This window comes from Aythya fuligula, chromosome 2 (genome assembly GCF_009819795.1).
Source record: "Aythya fuligula isolate bAytFul2 chromosome 2, bAytFul2.pri, whole genome shotgun sequence".
In the NCBI taxonomy this organism is placed as follows: Eukaryota; Metazoa; Chordata; class Aves; order Anseriformes; family Anatidae; genus Aythya; species Aythya fuligula.
In genome coordinates, this window is record NC_045560.1 from 47,426,805 (window position 1) to 47,447,767 (window position 20,963).

Consider the following 20,963-nt stretch of genomic DNA (forward strand, 5'->3'; position numbering starts at 1 on the left):
AAGCCCAGCTGTCTGCAATCATCATTCCACCACCGTCTTCCTATAGACTTGTTCTCTTGGAATAAAACCCCAAGGCCTGGGAAGGGAAGGAGCCTCAGGTCTAGAGGATGTAGGGAGCAGGACAAAAGATTGTAGTGACAGTACACCTGTTCCACACAGTTAGGAATCCTGCCAATAAGAAACTAAGGACTATGATGTCAGGAAAAATATTTTTCTTTCTTTCTTACACTTAATTAAGGAATTCATGCCTGAAAACCCCATGGTTTAACACAAAAGAGCTCCAGGAGGATGGGCTAAGTGACAGTTCTCCAATATGCTGCACAGCGGTCGTATTCCCTAGAAATGTTCTTTTCAGGCTTTGCTCATCCTGCCACACACAAAGCCTGTCAGCCCTTCCAGGATGTTTTCCTGCTTTGATTGCAAAGAAGAAATATTGCCCCAGTCAGCTAGTCTTCATCAAATCTTCTACAGTATGCCAGAACTCTCAATGGTAGAGAAAAGGAGTTGAGGAGCCCATGTGTGGTCTGAGCCTATCAGACTATTACTGGATAGACAGCTGACACGTGTTTGGAGTTCAGTCCCAACACATCTGTAGTAGCATTGTCAAAAAGCTGCTTGCATAACACCATTATTTTACATGAAATGTTGTATCTATATTATATTGTTTAAAAAGTATTTTTATTTCACTATGCAATGATGTGATATAGTTTTCTATTAATATGTATTTAATAATTTTTTTATACCAAACCAAATTCTCAGTCGACAAGGAATACAAAATGCTAGAACTTAGTCGGGTTTAGCTGGTACTTGTGCCACATAGTATTTCACACTTTTGTTTCATGAAGTAGGTCCAAAATACTTGCCTGTATGTGCTAGGAAGAGGACTATCAAACACCACCTGCTTTAGATTTACTATCATCCACAGGGTCTTCCTGGGCTTGATGGAGTGGTTGGCCCACCAGGACAGAAGGGGAGAAAAAGGTAAGTTAAACATCTGTGTTGCCCCTTGCAACACAGTGTTGGCTGACTTCAAACAATTTTTTTTACTGAATCCAGATGTTAATGACTTATTGGAACATATTGGGAAAAGACATACTGAGAAATCCAGGTGGATGCAGTCTCATTTTCTGCAGCATGCAATGTTCAAAATGCAATTCTATTGCAATTCACAAATAACAAAGCATAGGAAGTCTCTAGGGGAAAGAAAGAATTGCAGCTCCTAGTCCAGACTGCAGAAAACTTCTCTCCATGGTTTGTGTGTGTATACTAGGGCCACTGGAATGACTTAAGTTTGAATTCTGTGATCTGCTCCATGTGTCTTATCCCAAGTCACACAAGCGCAGGTCTTCCGACCACTAGCACAGCAAGGTTTTTACACTTCTGCAGCATCCTATGTCTGCCTGAACTGTTGACTGCTGCAGTTTTGCCATTTCAAGCTATGATTTCCCAATCCCACACTTGCATCAGCTTCAGCCTTCACTCAGTCTTGGGTGAGATGTTTCAGCATGCTAATGTGGCAGCAGAGGGTTACTTAGTTTTCCATTGACTTGCTGCAGTGAATGGCATAATTGAGGATCAAATGAGTTCTACAGCCAACACAAAGGAAAAGTGGGAAACATGAGTGGAAGCACGGGATGATAGCATCCAGCAGAGAGATTTTCTTATTCTACTATTGAACCAAAAATCACATACTGCAAAAAAATGCCACTCTCAATATCTTTCCCCTATTTACTGCATAACCACTTCAAGAAGGATGTGCAGAACATCAGCTCCAGGGCAGCCAAGTTCTGCAGCAGAGCAGGGGGTGGACTAGATGATCTTCAGAGGTCCCTTCCAACCTCAGCAATTTGTGACTCTGGCAGCAGAGATCTGCAGAGATGATCAGGGGCTTCGAGCATGTGACTGGTGAGGAGAAGATGAAGGAGCTCAAACTGGTTATTCTGGTATAAAGAAGACACAGCTGTGATCTAAGAGCTGCCTACAATTCTTTGAAGGGCAGTTGTAAAGCTGATGAAGCCAAATGGTTCCTCATAGCACCAGAGGGTACAACAAGTGACAGTGGCCTAAAAACTGCATCTTAAGAGGTTCAGGCTAAACCTTAGGAGAAACTGGTTCACTAGGAGGCTGGTGCAGAATTGTGGCAGGTTGCCCAGAGAGGATGCAGAAGCTCTCCATTGTTCGATGTTTTCAAGACTAGAATGGACAGAGCCATCATGGACCTGATGTATAGGTGGTGATGTTTCCAGTTCAAGGGGGACACTGCATTAGATGGCCTCTGGAGGTCCTGTACAACCCTTTTTCTGTGATTCTAAGTCTCACTTTTTTTTAGTGGCTAAGGGAAAATTTAATCCTTCAGTGGCTATCTGCACTTAGGTTTCAGCACAAGAACTTGAAAGTAGACTCCTAAGTGAGCCTTGAAATTTCACATACTACAAGCAAAATTAAAAACCTCCAAAACAGACAGAATATTGACATATTTATTTTTTAATTTGAAAGATTTTTTAATATCAATCTGAGAATGTAGGGTCTGACTTGTGATTTCGAAAAAAAAAATTATGTTGGTAGAACTACAGAACACCTGGGATCTAGCAACTATCCAGAAAATAAAGAATGCATCTTATAAAGCAGGCAGCCACACCTTGTCTCTATTGTGAACAGTGGCTTGAGTTTTACGTAAAAGATTTTAAGAAGAGAATAAATTCTACATGAAGCAAACAGGACCTGACTCTCAGATTATAGGAAAGAGAATTAACTGAAAGAGAAAAATAATTTTCAAACAGGGTATAATACTCAAAAAATGGCAAAAAATATTCAACTGTTTTGCCTCACTGAGACTGTTTTCTACATTGTGTACATACATTGACAAATGTTAATTAGAAGTGAAGCACTACATATTTGTTCCTTCTCAATACAATCCCCAACACGATGGGATAATATGATTTTTCTATTTCTACTATGCATTTTTACCTGAAAACCTTGTTTTAATCTACAGTGTGATATCAAGTTGTAATAATTATTCCTATTTACTACATATAATACTACAGGGTGAAACTGCAGGATGCATAGAAGAGTGCAAAGTTAAGTCATCTAGTTCCTTGGAGTGATATATGATACGTTTTTTTGCCACTACTTTTTGAAGAAATCATTGTTATCGTTACACTGCTGATGCTTACTCATTTTTTCAGAACTTACTTAAACAAAGTTTCAACTTAATGTGTAAGCACAGGAGCTTGCCAATATAACAATTAAGTCCATTAGATTCAGTGCAATTTAGAAAATGAATATTTATATGCAGTGAGTTTCTGTCTTTTCCATACGTTAGATGTGGGGAAATGGCATTTAGGTAAACTATATAAAAGCAAATCAAATAATCTGATTGCTGCAGAAGAGCCTGAAAACCATACTCATAATCATATCCCTTGTTTGGACTGGTATCATAGACAGCTTGCTTGTTACCACACCAGATCAGTTTCTGTTTCTCATATAGTCCATGAGGGTTTTGTCATTTAAGTTTAGAAGCATAAGGATGTGACCCAAAGTGTTTAATTCTGTGTAGTCTAGAGATCTGAAAATCTGCAGCAATAATTGAGATACAGGTTTGCTTCTTGTATGCATCTTAGTCCAGAGTTAGTCCTTTGGTAATATAACTCCTGAGTTGTTTTCCTCTTTGTTTTCCTTTTAACTAAGGAAATTGTTTTCCTTTTAACTAAGGGGCCTAATGTTTCATATAAAGGACATTATGACATCAAGATAAACAACACAGAAATTTGTTAGCATTTTAATTAAGCAATCACATTCATCTGTTTGTTTTTGTTTTTTGTTTTGTTTTTTTGTTTTGTTTTCCCGATTAATGCTCTTACTGTACATAAGGATGGTTTTCTTTTACAGGGCGATAGAGGTCTTCCTGGCTCCATTGGTCCAAAGGTAAAGATAAAAATAAAACAGACAGTGACTTTACAGATTATGGGAAAGCAGCATCATTCTAACACAGCATGTTACTTAGAATGTACCCCTGAAAAGGACTAAGTCTAAAAGATCGTTATTGTGAATCCTAAGCACTTACCTACATCAACTTTTTCATGTTCAGTGTAAGAATTGACTGACCTTTTATTTTAGGGTAGTACTGGAGACACTGGATTAATAGGCCCCAAAGGTGAAGATGGTCCTCATGGCTCTCCTGGGAAACAAGGACCCCCAGGACCCCCAGGGCCTCCTGGACCGCCTGGACCTCCTGGATCCACAGATCTAAGCTACGGTTCCGGATTTGAGGTATTTTGCTGTTATGGGTTTTGTTGTAGCTATGCATATACTTCCTTCAGAGAAGGGGCAATGTAATCATCTGTGTATTTCATGACTAAGAATGAATTGATGACATACGGAGTCGTTTGCTACAGCCTCAGACCAGTAGGCTTGGCAGGTAGACAACATCTCTGTAACAGTAGAAGGCCCTTCTGCTGCTGCTGCTCCCAGAATACAAAATGAAGGACCTGTGCCACACCCTGACTGATATGACATGCCCTGTTCGCTGCATTCCTGGGCTGCATGCTTTATATGACTGAGGAGGAGCACTCCTGGCTCTTCCCAAGGCTCGTCAGCTGCCCTCGAGAGGGCTGTAGGGTCCTAGTGGCTCCCTCAGATGCCGCTAGGGGCCTCTATGCAGGAAATACCCTGCAGGCCACAATGCTGCTGGAGAACACATCCACCCCAGAGCTGATCACCTCAGCAAGAGACTAGTGAGATAGAGGTGCCGACCTCTTCTCCCTTTTAACCAGTGGTAGGACACACGGGAATAGCATGAAGTCCTACCAGGGGAGGTTCAGATTGGATATTAGGTAAAATTTCTTTACACCGAAAGAGGTTGTTGATGCCTCATCCCTGTCAGTATTCAAGAGATGTTTGGCCAGTGCCCTCATTAATATACTTTAAATTTTGGTTAAACTTAACCCTGAAGAGGTCAGGCAGTGGGATTTGATGATCCTTGTAGGTCCCTTCCAACTGAACTATTATTATATTCTATTTTTATTTAGGCACTTTTCATTAAATTATTCAGTAATTAAATATTAATGTTGTGTATTATATAAAAATATAATTGCTAATATCAGATACTCAAAGCTACTACTGCATTAGATGGAAAAGCTTCTTTGGCACCATTTTTACCATGTAAATAATTTAGAGTAAAGATCTCTACATATCTAGAGACCTGTCAGTATTCATTAAAATCAAACTGCAGGTCCCACTTAAGCTTCTACTTTTCCCATGCTGTCATTTTTGAGGCCGTGAGTTTAGCTTCTTCAGTAAGATGGAAATACAGAGAAAAATTATTGACATTTGTGGTTTCATGGTCTGTTCTACTCAGAAGAAAAAAATTTCTATTAAAAAAAAAATAAAACTAAATTGCAAATCCTACTTTCTACTTCTGAGAATAATACCTTCATCACTTTAAAATACGGTATCTGGTCAGCTCAATCTGAGCTTTACATGTGATTTTAGAACTACTCATTGAGATTATTCTTTTGGAACAGAAAGTAGCTGTGCAGTACAGAAAGGCAAAGGGAGCACACTCAGGTTCAAGAGCTGCCCTATTAATGTGTTTGTGAAGCAACGTTGACAGATTGCCTGCATCAACAGTCACATATGAGTTTTTGCCTTCTCTTTTTATGTGCTTTTCACTTCTAATCTAGCAGTGACTCAGAAAAGTCTTTCCAGAGTTGTCTATTCATTATTATTATTATTATTATTATTATTGAACAAAACTGCTGGCCATCTATAGAATTGCATTTGTAAGGTGATGATGTTTAAAAGATGCCAGATAAATACATGTTTCTGCCAGTATCTACAGTGCTTCTTTTTTCTTTCTCTCTTTTTTTACTGTAGAGACACTTTGAGTAATCCAAGTACAGAGGTGACCATTAATGCTTGTTTAGAGGCATATTCTAACATCTGATATCTAACTAAACAGTATTATACTATGTACACTACTGAGTAGTAATGTCACTGCAATCCATGGATTTCAATGGGCAAAAAAAAAATCTCCAGCAGCTAACAAGTTCTTAACTGCCACCACTGCAATTGTTAGTAAATAATAGCATAAATTCTAAGTATACAAACACTCTATTGCATTAATTTTAACATACTATGAAGGCTGGTACAGGGTCTTCCCTGAATTAATATATGCTTGCCTCAGAATGAGGAAAGGGCTGGTAATAAGCCACATCTTCATCCTAGGCCTGGTCTTTGTTTGATCCCAGGATGGCTTGTCTGACTGACAGTCACTTCCTGTGACCCTTCAGGATCACAGATGTTAAGGGATGCTCCACTCTTCCCCATTCACTCTATTTGAGTAGAAACAACCTTTGCCTTGTTGTGCCACCAAAGAGAGCTCCTGCAGGGGGCCTACTTGGGACCAGAATTTGCCACTTCTGATGCTTAATTCAAAGAGAAGCAAAGTCTGTAATACTTGGCAGGAAAGCATGACATTGTGAAAACTGACAGTTGCTACTTTTATGGACACAGATAGAGACAGATATCAGCTCTAACTGCATCAATAATATCGTGACTAGCTTCATCTTAAACTTCATCCAGTCCAAATAGAATTGCTGTGATTGTAATTTCTCTGAGACAGGCTTGCTAATTCTTGCTGATCTTTTAGAGGCTCACCCCTGCCATCTGTTAAAGCAGCAATGTGGTATGCCAATTTGTTAGGGCAACACTACCTTTTGGTTGGCAGTCTGTTTACTGCTGTAAGGCTGTCTATGCAAAGCATTCCTGTTAGTGCTTGTTAGCATCTGTGTTCAGCTATGTGCAAAAAACAAATGGCATGGGGTTTGCTGGCACTTGTGTTTGCCAAAAGAACAGTTTGAGCCACAGAAGGTACCTGGTAAACCTATTAAAATATGCAGATGTCAAAATCGATGGTATGTTGTATAAAGCAGGCATCAAGCACTCTCTTAAAACAAAAGTATACTGGCACAGATGGAGTATTTAAAGTGGAGTGGAGGCAAAGGAAGGAAGGGCCCAGAAACACATTTTACGGTTTACTCTAAGTAGTGAGTGTTTGGTTAAACAGGCCAAGCAGAATCTCAGCAGATTTTCTGATGATATTTGTCATTCTGTTATCTGATGGAGGAGCAAAATGAAGTCTAAGTAACATTCATTCTCAGGTGAAGTTACATGGAAGGACTTGAATGAACATAATGACTCATTATTCCCCACCTTGGTCCTTAAACAGAAGGTCTTAATTCCAGCTGTTTCTGAGAAAGAAAGCGCTCTTTCTGCTTCTCTTGTACTTGCCCTCATGGAGCTGGTGGAAAAGGATAAAATAACAAGATCTCTCCTTTTCACTGGAGTCAGATCAGTTGACATTTTCCATAATTTCAGCACCAAACTGTCATTCCATAGCAGCTTAAGCTGATGTAATTGGTTTTCCTACCCTTTTCCTTACACTGTCATCAGAGTACATAAGATCCATGGCAATCCAAACCATTTCAAGTCAACAACTACGCAGAAAGCTAAGGAGTGTCTACTCCTAGTATGGGTCCTCTAAACATAATAACTGATAAAAAGGCTCATTGTTACTAAGAGGTGAAGATTTTATTTTCTTTCTGCTCCTCCTCCTGTCTGCGGCTGTTCCAGGCACATGCTTACCCTTCACATACACTAACATCCAGTGTTCTATCAATCCTTCCAGAAGTAAATTTAATGTACTAAAATTTTAGAGAACTATCCACCCCCCCCCCCAAAAAAAAAAAAAAAAAAAAAAAAAACACTAATTTTCTGCCATATTAGTGAGCTTAAATGACTCACAGAAAAGCCAGAGGATTCAATATGTGGCACAGATGTTGAAAATGAAGGCTGTATGGCTGTGAATAAGGAAGAGGAACAATGAAATATCAGTATTTTCCATTTTCAGAAGAAAGAAGTCACAGAAGTCACATTTCTTTTTCAGAAGAAATTGAGTCACAATGGTTTCCTGCTGGCATAGTTCATCCAGACACTTTGCAACACAGTCTGACAAGTTCTGGAATAGGCTTAAGGCTAGTAATTGGAATATGTGGCTGAAATGGTTCTGGAGCTAAGACAGAGAAATATGCCAACCTGCAATTGTACTTCTTTGTCTGCTTCAGAACTGGCACCTCCTGGTTCTGCCCTGAATTTGGAATGTCACACTCAGAATAATGGGAGCCAAATGGTGGTTGTTACTTTCTGTGCAGTCTCCTTTAAAGTCACTAGTGCATATCCACAGGAAATATGGGTGTTTCGCAAAAGGTCTTACATTTCTCTGAGATCTTTCTGAAGTCAGCAGAGAGCCAGGACAATGGTCAGTAGACTGAAACACATGGCCTGTGAGGAAAGACTCAAGGGACTAAGGTTGCTTAGTCTAGAGAAGATTTAGGGTCCCTTTAAGTACCTGAAAGGAGGTTACTGAGAAGACATGTAGCCAGGGTCTTTACAGTGGTGCACAGAGGGATAAGCAACAATAATCATAAACTGAAATGGGAGGTTCAAATTTGACAGAAGTAAAATATTTTTCACCCCAAGGACTGACAAGCATTGGAACAGGTGTTTGGAGAGGTTGTAGAACCTCAATCTCTGATGGGTTCCAAGACCTGAGGGGTCAAAGCCCTGACCAACTTGATTCGAATTCAAAGTTGACCGTACTATCAACAGAAAGTTGGACTGGGTAGCCTCTGAGGTCTTTCCCATCTTAATTAATTCCACCATCTTTGGCAGAACAGTTCTTCCCGCTCCATTTCAGTCAGCTGCACTTTAGGCAGCAATTCACAATTAAACTGTGAAAGTTATGAAGGACCTTTATTTTTGAATAATGACTGTTGCTCTTTAAAACCAGCCTGCAAGCCCTCCCTGCCTTAAATCAGTTATGTAACCCTTACTAGTCATTACAGTATTTCAGCATCAAGGTGATAGGAAGTGCTAAACAGAAAAATACTACTACATGTTTAAATGTAGCACATAAAGCAGAGATCCTCTCACAGGTGCCTGTTGCTGTCCAGACTCAAGTGCCAGAGATATAAAGTCAAAGTGACAAGTTTGTAAAGACCAGAGTTTTTGTATGAAAGATCAACATGCTCTTATCTCATTTGAAAAGAGCCTGTCTCTAGAACACCACTTGTTGATTTAAAATAAAAGGCTAATGAGAAAACATTATCTATCTATCTATCTATCTATATATATATGTTCAACATCTGCCCACTTTTTTTACAGGACTCCAGAAAAATTAGCAGCTAAAAAAAAAAAAAAAAAAAAAAAAAAAGATTAATTCTTAAGTTCTGTAGTGTTCTTCTCTTCCATTAGGACATGGAGGGATCAGGGATTATTGGCTTGCTAAGTGAATCCAGAATTACAGGATCAAGAGTGCCAAAGGTAAGTGGATATTCTGAGAGAGGGAAGCATTGATTATTTTTTTTGTCTGTTTGTCTGTTTCTTTGTTTTCCAAAAGCAAAACTGTCATCTCTCTGCTTTTTGGAAATGCATAGACCCAATCAGCTATAGACTAACTGTACTGCACTGGCTTCAGTTGCTCTAGAATGATATCACAATAACTGTCTCCTAAAGAATCTGAAATATATTTCTCTGATACCTGGTTAGCTGATGATTTTTAGAGAATTGAGTGGTATCTGTTTAAGAGATTAAATGATGAGATAGAATTTCTCCTGTTTTACCCTTAATAGATGCTCTTCTTGCATATGAAGATAATGAAATTGAGATGTTATCATTTGACAATAAGATGTGCATAGTCTGAAAATACCAATTAAACTAAAACATTGTTCCCAGTAGTATGGAAATCATGACCAAGAACAAGGAATGCTTTTTCCTCCATCAAACTTGTCTCAGGATATTTTTGTCAGTGTGAGCCACTCTAAAACACTGAGTACTTGCCACATTTTATCTTAATTCTTAACAAGTAACACCAAAACTACAATCTATTGTGACTTGCCCAAAGCAGGCAATTCTCTAGTATTCCTCCTCCTAGAACTCTCTGCATTGTTCTGATTTGGCCCTGTCTCCATGCTCACTCTGAAAGAAACATTTGAACATTCAAAATATAGCTTTGAAGGAACAAGTCTTGTTGCCCAAGTCTGGAGAAAGTACTGCTGAGAAAGACCTTGGGATAAGGTAGATGCCAGACTGCATATTCAGCAACAGTGCACTGTCACTGCAAATAAGGGAAACCTTGTGCTGCAATGCACCAAGAAGAGCATGGCTAACACTTATAAAGATGTTATTATGTTATTATTATTCTCTTGTACTCAGGGTTAGTGAAGTTGCAATTGCAGTGGAATAAGAGGTGTGGGGCTTTTTTTTCTTTTTTTTCCTTTTTTTTTTCTTCTTTTCTTTTTTTTTCTTTTTTTTTCTTTTTTTTTTTTCTTTTTCTTTTTCTTTTTTAGTTTGTTTTGTTGTTGTTGTTGTTTTTCACCCCACATCAAGAAGGATGTGGAGAAGACAGACGCAGTCCAGCAGAGGCCTGCAGGGTCAGAGGCTTCGAGCATGTGACTGGTGAGGAAAAGATGAAGGAGCTCAAACTGGTTATTCTGGTATAAAGAAGACACAGCTGTGATCTAAGAGCTGCCTACAATTCTTTGAAGGGCAGTTGTAAAGCTGATGAAGCCAAATGGTTCCTCATAGCACCAGAGGGTGCATCAAGTGACAGTGGCCTAAAAACTGCATCTTAAGAGGTTCAGGCTAAACCTTAGGAGAAACTGGTTCACTGAGAGATTGGTACAGAATTGTGGCAAGTTGCCCAGAGAGGATGCAGAAGCTCTCCATCGTTGGAGATTTTCAAGACCAGGATGGACAAAGTCATCATGGACCTGATGTATAGGTGGTGATATTTCCAGTTCAAGGGGGACACTGGATTAGATGGCCTCCAGAGGTCCTGTACTTTTTCTGTGATTCCATGAATCTTCAGAAATGAACTGGAGCCAGTAACAAGTAGCCAGCTCTTTAATGTGCTGGTTTTTTAATTCTGAATCACTGAAATTGTAGGTGTCTCAGTTACAATTACAATCTTAGACACCTTTCTCATTCTAATATCTTTTCCTAGCTACTAAAAAAGTGTCCAGAAAACTATATTTACAATAATAGAATTCTTTAGCCAAAACAAGTTAGTGTCCAAAATGAGATGTCCAAATCTGGTTCTGAAATTGCCCATTCTGACTTCCCTAATTGATAGACTTATTCTTGGTTTTGATTTTGTAACAGACATGGTTTCCAAGTCACTCTGCTATAAATACTGAAAAACATCTTATTGCAGCTGAACAAAATTCTGGAATTTCCTTTTAATCAGGAACAGGTTTTTATATACTTGTTGGTACTGCATAAAAGCATTATGAGTCACATCCAGTGATACCTCCAGAGGTTCCAGACTGTGTTTGAGAGAAAACAAAGTATCTGCTTCTAAGAGAGCTGTAACTCAAAGCAGCTGCTAAGAAGTAAATTACAATTATCCCCACTATATAGCTATCCAATGATTTTTTTATTCATCCTTTATCATAGAAACATGGAACTATAGAATGGCTTGGGTTGGCAGGGACCTTAAAGATCATCCAGTTCCAACCCCCCTGTGATGGGCAGGGATGCCTCCCACTAGATCAGGTTGCCCAGGACCTCATCCAACCTGGTCTTGAACACTTCCAGAGATGGGACATCCACAGCTTATCTGGGCAACCTGTTCCAAAGCCTCACCACCCTCTAAGTGAAGAATTTTCTCCTAACCTCTAACCTAAATCTCCCCCCTTTTAGTTTAAAGCCATTCCCCTTGTCCTGTCATTATCTGACTGAGCAAAAAGTTGTTCTCCATACTTTTTATGAGCTCCCTCTAAGCAGTGAAAGCTGCAATGAGGTGTCCCTGGAGCTTTCTCTTCTCCAGGCTGAACATCCCTAGCTCTCTCAGCCTTTCTTCACAGGAGAGGTGCTCCAGCCCTCTGATCATCTTTGCGGCCCTCCTCTGGATCCACTCTAACAGTTCCACGTCTTTCTTGTGCTGGGATCCCCAGACCTGGATGTAGCACTCCATGTGGGGCCTCACACATTTTTAAGAATGTAGTGGTTATGTTTTGTCTAACAGACAAAATATTTTTTGTTGTTGTTGTTGTTAAAAGTTTTTGTAATAAAAATGTGTATTAATAGAATTATTTCTTATCCATGTCAGAATGGTGCATAAATACCAATGGGGCACTTAGACTCCAAGACACCTGCTGTAACATGGTACTTTTGTTTAATTTCTTAGGAAGTTTGGCAGTTCTTCTTTGTTGCTCAAAATAAAATTTCGTCTGTTAGAGTAGCTAAAATTTCCAGGGTTTCTATTCTTTTTCTACCACAGATCAGTGTAAATTTTTGTTGGCGGTTTATTTGACAGTGTCTTCTCTTCATATTCCAGATGGAGATGACTCAATCATTTGTTGGATTTCTTTTTTCCGTTCTACCCCCTCAAATGATCCATATTGGGACAGTTAATTTTGCCTTTAAAGGATCATAATTGACCTTTATAACTGACAAGTAGAATTTGCATTCCAAAAACTATGTTTCAAGCTATTTTTAGCCTGGCAAGACATTACCATATTGCCTGTACTCTGTTAATACAATGTAATCTTATACAAGGAGGTAAATTTAAAAAAAAAAAAAAAAAAAAGTAAACAATTGAAAGTAATCCCTTGCAACAAATGTACTTCAAGAATTTAATTCTTGTTACTGCATACTAGTACTTTTTTTTTTTTTGAAAGTATTAGAAATAAAGTCATTCTAAGAAAAAAAATACCTTTAGCTCTTTGCATAATATAAATCAAGGCACTATTTACTAGAACAATGAATATAAAACAGTGCTTGTATCTTACTACTCTGTTGATATTTCTGATCTCGGATCCTCTTTTTGTAACAGCTGCAATTATGATTTTTTTTTCTTCTGAGAAAATTTGTTATGAAATGTTGCCTGGATTTGCCTGTAAATGCAGTGAGATTTAATAGGGTTCTGCAGAAAGACATGGACAGCATTTGGACCAAAAGTACTGTATGAACAAGAACATATCAAAGCTAGCCTATTTTGCTTTGGAGTATATTTTTGATTTCTATATTCCCAGTATTTGCCTTAAAAAAAACAACTTTATGGTTAACATTTATATATGGGGTAAGTACTAGATTAATTGTGTTTCCTTTTACACTGGGTAACACACAATGTGTATTAATAGAATTTATTTTATTTCTTATTTCTTTCTTTTCTATAAATTATTTCTTATCCATATCAGAATGGTGCATATGGGGCACTTAGACCCCAAGACACCTGCTGTAACATGGTACTTTTGTTTAATTTTTTAGGAAGTTTGGCAGTTCCTCTTTGTTGCTCATTGATACTTCATTCTGGTTTCCAGGAGGTTGCATGTGTTTTGTTATAAGAGGAAGCTGTAGGAAGACCTTCTGGTGTCATTTGTGATAAGTGATAAGAAAGTGATGAGAAAAGATTCTGAAAATGTTGGGGGAAAAGAGAGTTGTTCTTTGCCTTCTTTTTTTCTTTGAGCTCAGCTGTGACAGAATTTTTCCACCTTGATGCCACTGTTGGTTAAGTAAGCCATGTAGAAAAAACAGAGAAATGTGAAAAAAAGATAAAAGGGCATATTCCCAAAATGAAGCCTTAGCCGGGAAGAGTTTGCTTCTAATCCTGTATGAAGATTTAGTACCGCTCAATTTAATAGTACAGCATGGCAACACCTTTTCAGCACCTTCAATCTGTTGTATGAAGTTAAAGATGTTCCATGTCTTCATTGCCCTGGGAAATGACAGGAACACTGAGAGAGCATGAAATGTAAAATAATAGGTTGTGGACTCCACCCTCTCTTCCTTAAATTTATACACAGCACAGGTCACTGGTTACTCAGAAAGGACATTGTCAGCAACAGCTGCATGCATCTCTTTCATAGAACAATGCCAATCTAAGATCTGTCCAGTCTGCTATATGTAGAGTCTAGTGTAGTGCTCAGTTTACACAGCTGCAAAAAGTCCCTCCACTGGGTAACAAGTCCTCCTGTTAATGTTGGAAGACAGCATTACTTATGAGTATGGGGATAGCATGATGATGCATTTATGAACATAACTAGGACTGAAAAGATAGTCATAAATTTTGACCAAGAGAGTTCACTACCACCTACACTAAGTTTATGGTTGTTTAAACTTGAGTCATTCATCCCCAAGATCATGGAGACACAGAAAGGAACAGATTATGTGTTGCTTAATTTCTTACAAAATCAGATACACTACAGAAAATCAATATAAAGTGGCTGTAATACACTATAATTCTCATGGGGATGAAATTTCCACCCACTTTTCATGGTTATAAAAGACTTCACTAGGCAACAGTGGCAAAATACAACAGCTACCCACTTCCAAAAAACAAAGGCTCACACGGTATATTCAAGATAAAGTTGTGTTTCATATCTCCTTCATCCTTCAAACACCCAACAGTGAAGGCCTGTTGTGACCAAAGTTTAATGTCTTTCCTAACAAATAAAGACCAAACTCTGCTTTTACAGTTATTATTAAGAAAAACTACTTTCCTTTAAAAAGAATCTTCAGTCTTCATTAACTTAAGAATATAAACACTCCTGAAAGACTGTAAGCATAAACATAACATTCCAGGCAATGGCAATAGCTTCTTGATGCTTTATTCCTTTTCATATTATCCATCTCAATTAAAATGAACTACATTGCATATTCTTTGTCTAGTGAAATCAAGAAATCATGTCTACTCATAGCCAGAGTGCTGCAGAGTAAGACCTGAAGGTGTAACAGGACAGTACTCATTACATTACTTGTGTTATGACACAGTGTCTGGGTAGATGGGGAGAGCAGTAGTACGGAGGAGGCTAATTTAACTGTATTGAAGCAAGAATGTGGGTCATTTGTGGATGCACAAGATCACTGTGGCACTGGTATATCTGGGGAATGTTACTATATTCACTTTCCAGACACCGAAAGGAAGGTTCAGGCATGCAGCTTGGTGCATGCACAGCAGAAGTAATGTGTGCTAAACAGAAGCACTTATGATGTAGGTTGCAACTGGAAGGTTAAACCCCCAGAACTAGTTCACAAATGTATATTGAGCATCACTTTACCAAAAATGTGCTCTGTTTTTATTGATCTTTTTACTCCATCCAGTCTTTTTTTTTTTTTTTTTTTTTTTTTTTTTTCTCCCTAAGGAAAGTAACATACATGTTTAAAATCCTTGTAATCACCATTCACTTTGATCTTTGAGCTCTACTTACTGTGTCTCTGTTTCAGGGAGAAAGAGGAAATATTGGTCCACCAGGTTCAAAGGTGAGAAATTCATATAGCTTGATCTAAAACCTCACTCATTTCCTCCTCTTAGTTTCCTTTATATGGGAATAATAAGGGGGCAATGAACATTTCTTGCTGCTCTGTCAATTTATTAAAGCTCAGGAAGGTTTCTCTGGAAAAACAGAACCTTTCTCTGTTGAGTTGTGAATGTCAGGAGCCAGGTAACCTGTTGCTTAAGACTTCTGTTTAAAATATGGTTAAAATTATATTTAAAATCCAGTTATTTAAGTGTGTGATGTCATGGTGTATTGTGAAGCCACTTTGTTTTTTGGCAGAACAGAAATGAAAATAAGCAAAGTTTATGTGAAAACTGAGTTCCACCTCTTGACCCATTCTTAACAGGGTTCATAGCTAGCACACCATACCAAAGCACTCCACCACTACACTACGTATCTGTAGTACAACAGTAGATTCATTTGTGTTGTGCAGAGGTCTCAGGACCCATCCACAACCCTAATCCAGTGTTCCACACAGAGGCCACTATTGTTCCCTATTTCTGTGCTAGAGCTTGCCATTTTCCTGCAGCCAGGTTACTCCTAATCCAAATGGACCATTCAGAAGGTACAGGAATGTAGAAATATTAGCTGGAAGAACCCCAGAGGTCATCTAGTCCAATATCACACTTAATGTGGGATTATCACCAACACCAGATCATATCAGCAATGAATTTGTTTGGGTGAGTCTTAAATAACTCCAAGGAGAATGAAAAAAGTCTTTGGGTATCCTGTCCTGGTGCTTCATTATCCATCTAGGAAAGACGGTTTTCCTAATATGCAGCCTGTGCCTCCAAGCTGGAATTTGTCCTAGCTGTCTAACTCACCCCATGCACCAGTGTGCAAGCTAGACCTGCTCCACTGGATCAATTCAAGTTCTAGCCATGCAACATGGCATCAAAAGCAGCCAGTTTACACTGTTTTCCACCATGTTAGTGCAGAAGTTAATGGTGCAAGAGTCCATATTTCCTGTCCAATCTTCCCCCTCACCATCCCTGTCTTTTCTGCTTTGGACCCTCCTTGGAGCCCACCCCAAAGTTTCTGCTCATGTCCCCGCTGCTTTCTGCATGACTGACTATGGCTGACTTGGGTGCCTTTTGCAGATGTATCACAGCAGATGGCAGCACTGGGACACGTAGAAAATGAAATGAAATGAAATGAAATAAACGAAATGAAATGAAATAAAATAAAATAAAATAAAATAAAATAAAATAAAATAAAATAAAATAAAATAAAATAAAATAAAATAAAATAAAATTATTTTGCATTTGGCACAGCTCTAAAATCAATAGTTGCTGTATGAAACAAGATAAAAACCTTTATGAATCTACCCTTCTATTTGCTGAGTATTTGCAGAAGTATTGCCACAGTCTTCTAACAGCATTTGCTTATTTATTTTTTAAAAAACAACAATGCAGTAAGACTCTGTTTGACATAAATTCCATCTGCTCTGCATATTTTAAGCATTGCCATGGCAGAGAGATTTGTTAGTGAAGTAACTAAAGCTGATACACTAATGCATAGGACTGTTGTTTTAAAATCTTTTTTATCTGCTTGAGGCTATAAATTATTTCCTTAATTATTATTCATACAGGTGTTTTGTCTTATGGTGCTTGTTCTAGTAATTAGTATTGATGCTATGACAGATACATTTCAAACACATGCATATATTGTAAGTGGACTGGTTACAAAGTTATTTAAGAATAGTCAACCTCTCCAATCCTCAGGTTAAAAACAAAAGAAAACAAAAGAAAACGAGGAATGTATTTTAGTTCTCTTATATTTGAGCAAAGAGCAGCTCTACAATCTTAAAATATGGAGGGAGTTGGAAATGAGGATGTCTCTGAATAACTTATTTAATTAAAGCATCATACCTATCCTGTATTATTCTTCCAAACTAAAAATCATTAGTAAAATCAAATGATGAAATTATTCAGGATTTGTAATAATAAGAAGTTGATCTACACGTACCAGCATGCCTGAAAGGATGGCATATTAAATCTTTTATGATGGTAGTTCTATAATAAGGGACAAGTAGAGAGAGGATTTTGAGCCCTATAAATTGTTAATTTGAACTTCTTCTATCACACCGAAAATACAACACAGAAGGCTATTTGACTTTAGATGCTTTATGGATCTATTGTTCTTTTAGAGACCCCAGCAGAATATTACATAATTCTTGGTGGTTTTACTGGATCTTATCTATGCATCCTAGTATCCTGCCTTCAGAAATAGTCAAAAGTAGATACAGTTTGAGCAGATGCTTAGATGCTGTTTGAGTTTAGAAAAGGGCAAGTAGTACACTGAAATTCTTTTCTGCAAGAACTTGATACCTTCCCTGGAACTTACACAAACTTTTATGATATATGATATCTTGTGTCAAGGGGCTCTGTCAACTTAGCTACACATTGCACGAACTTCTTCCAGCTTTTTTCATTTGATGCTCACTATTTCTTCTATTAGAAGAGTGAATCCTTAATTCCTCTCTCCTTTTAGAATATAACACAATATTCTTCATCCATCTCCTCATTTGTCTCTTTTCCAACTAGATGGCCCTAGCTTACACCATAACATCTCGGTAGAGTAGACTTCCGGTAGACTGGAAGCTGGCAAATGTTGTGCCAATTTTCAAGAAGGGTCAGAAAGAAGACCCTAGCAATTACAGGCCTGTCAGTCTCACGTCAGTGCCTGGTAAAATCATGGAGAAGTTGGTTCTTGGACTTATTGAGGCGCACCTGGGGGACAAAGCAGTCATTGGTCCCAGCCAGCATGGGTTTGTGAAGGGTAGGTCCTGCCTAACTAACCTGATTTCCTTTTATGATAAGATCACCCGTATGGTGGACCAAGGGAAACCAGCTGATGTGATTTTTTTGGACTTCAGCAAGGCTTTTGACACGGTTTCCCATAGGATCCTACTGGACAAAATGTCCACCATGCAGCTAAATAAAAACATCATACGATGGGTGAGCAATTGGCTAACGGGCAGGGCCCAAAGGGTTATGGTAAATGGGGCTGTGTCAGGCTGGCAGGCGGTCACCAGTGGGGTCCCTCAAGGCTCCATTTTAGGGCCGGTACTTTTCAATATTTTTATAAACAATCTGGATGTAGGAATAGAGGGTATTTTGAGCAAGTTTGCTGATGACACCAAACTTGGAGGAGTTGTGGACTCAAATGAGGGCGTAAAGTTCTTACAGAGGGATCTGGACAGGTTGGAGAGCTGGGCGATCACCAACCGCATGAAGTTCAATAAGAGCAAGTGCCGGGTCCTGCACCTGGGACGGGGAAACCCTGGCTGCATGTACAGACTGGGCGATGAGACGCTGGAGAGCAGCCTAGAAGAGAGGGATCTGGGGGACGTGGTAGACAGCAAGTTGAATATGAGCCAGCAGTGTGCCCTGGCAGCCAGGAGGGCCAACCGTGTCCTGGGGTGCATCAAGCACAGCATCGCTAGTAGGTCAAGGGAGGTGATTGTCCCGCTCTACTCTGCGCTGGTGCGGCCTCACCTTGAGTACTGTGTGCAGTTCTGGGCACCACAGTATAAAAAGGACATGAAACTGTTGGAAAGTGTCCAGAGGAGGGCTACGAAGATGGTGAAAGGCCTTGAGGGGAAGACGTACGAGGAACGGCTGAGGTCACTGGGCCTGTTCAGCCTGGAGAAGAGGAGGCTGAGGGGAGACCTCATCACAGTCTACAACTTCCTCGTAAGGGGGTGTCGAGAGGCAGGAGACCTTTTCTCCATTAACACTAGTGACAGGACCCGCGGGAACGGGGTTAAGCTGAGGCAGGGGAAATTTAGGCTGGACGTCAGGAGGGGGTTCTTCACAGAGAGGGTGGTTGCACACTGGAACAGGCTCCCCAGGGAAGTGGTCACTGCACCGAGCCTGTCTGAATTTAAGAAGAGATTGGACTGTGCACTTAGGCACATGGTCTGAACTTCTGGGTAGACCTGTGCGGTGTCAAGAGTTGGACTTGATGATCCTTAAGGGTCCCTTCCAACTCAGGATATTCTATGATTCTATGATTCTATGATCTCATATAGACGTCATTCTGTACCTTTCATTATTCCCATTGCTCTTTCTGAAGTTTTTCTATTTCTACTAGAACCCTTTTAAGATGAAAGAACTGAAATGATCCACAGTATTCAAGTTATGGGCATACAATAAGCATATGCAGTGGAATAGTAATGCTCTGTGTTCTTCTTTGTTCTTCTTTTTTTTTTTTTTTCTTTCCCTGTGCCTTTTATAATAATCTTTATTATTCAGCTTACCTTTTTGACAGCTACCAAGCGTTTACATGGAATTGTCTATGTCTTTTAGATTGTCATGGTACTATCTACTGTAAAAGCCCAGAAGTAGTTTTTCTGAAGCAAAACAAAATGTAAGAACAAAACAACCTTTTCCAAAAAAAAAAAAAAAAAAAATCAAATGAAAAGAAAACACAAACCACTACTGAAACAGCACAGGACTAACCTAGCACTTGGGTGAATCATTAGGCTATTCTGTGTAATTTCTTTTGCTTTTTCATGTGACAGAGAAAAACAGATGCAGATAAAAAGATAGTTCACTGTTTAGTTGTTCCTTTAAGAATTCACAGTCTTCTTTTATCAATTTTTTCTAGGCAAAGTTCATTATCATTACTATGGAATAATTTATTTTTTTTTCCCCATAGAATATAGAGTACCTGATCAGATTCATAGCAGTAAAGTTCAGTCCTCCACTAAACTAGAGCAGGAGATACCAAACTTTTTTCCCCACATCCCAATCCTTCCCCCTCTCTCCCTCCCTCCCATCTACATTCAATATCTCTGCTGCCACTTCATCCAGTTTGAGAGTCACTTAATCGAAAGGGTGGAAATAACCCACAATAAAGCTTGAGGGAAAGCAGCAGAATTCACCCTTTTGCTAAGCAGAGTTGCAAACAATGATGATGAATAATTGAAACTGCATTTAAAAAAAAAAAAAAAAAACTTATCTGGAGAGGAGGAAACAGCAGGAGCAGTGCAGAGGACTGATGACTACTGAGAGCTACTGATCCTGACTCCATGGAACCCCCCAACCTACTATCTAGTCCACTCAGATAGTATGTCCCTTTGGGAGCAGTATGTTTGTATGAGATCTTGTAGTTTTTTTCTTGTAGTCTTTGTATTCAATCATGTAGTTTATCTTGAATAACAATATGTTTTCTGTGGTAGGGACTGCCAGGTACAAAAGGAAAACCAGGCTTTCCTGGCATTGCTGGACATCCTGGAAATATGGTGAGTAGGGATATCATATCCTGTGATCACCTAACACACACTGGCTCCTAAACTTGTGTCTTGAGGTTCAGCAGGAGCCCTCTACAGGACTTGGTAGCAGTATATGGAGAGCTGGGTCTGGGTTTGTCCTACCTAACCTGAAGCATACAGTTTAGACACCACACACCACTCAAAAGTGATACAGGCCTCTCCAGGGGCCAGTTCTCATACTTCAATTCTCCTTTTGTTTTTAATTATTCAGAATTTATCTCTGCTTTTAATTAGATGGAAACCAAAATAAAAATAAAAATAAATAAATAAAAAAATTAGATGGCTTTAATGTATTTCTCCTGCTTAAGAGCCCCAGGGACTTCAAAAATTCTTCAGCTGGGAAG

The 20,963-nt window shown here is 39.0% G+C and overlaps 1 protein-coding gene across 1 annotated transcript in view; it reads left to right on the plus strand.

The window, feature by feature from the left end:
• Nucleotides 1-20,963, plus strand: part of LOC116485808 (collagen alpha-1(XV) chain-like) — a 113,330-nt gene that overhangs the window by 44,256 nt on the left and 48,111 nt on the right. The window contains 6 exon segments of the mRNA XM_032181450.1: nt 926-978; nt 3,887-3,924; nt 4,117-4,269; nt 9,313-9,381; nt 15,286-15,321; nt 20,527-20,589. Of these exon segments, the coding sequence (XP_032037341.1) occupies nt 926-978; nt 3,887-3,924; nt 4,117-4,269; nt 9,313-9,381; nt 15,286-15,321; nt 20,527-20,589 (412 nt within the window).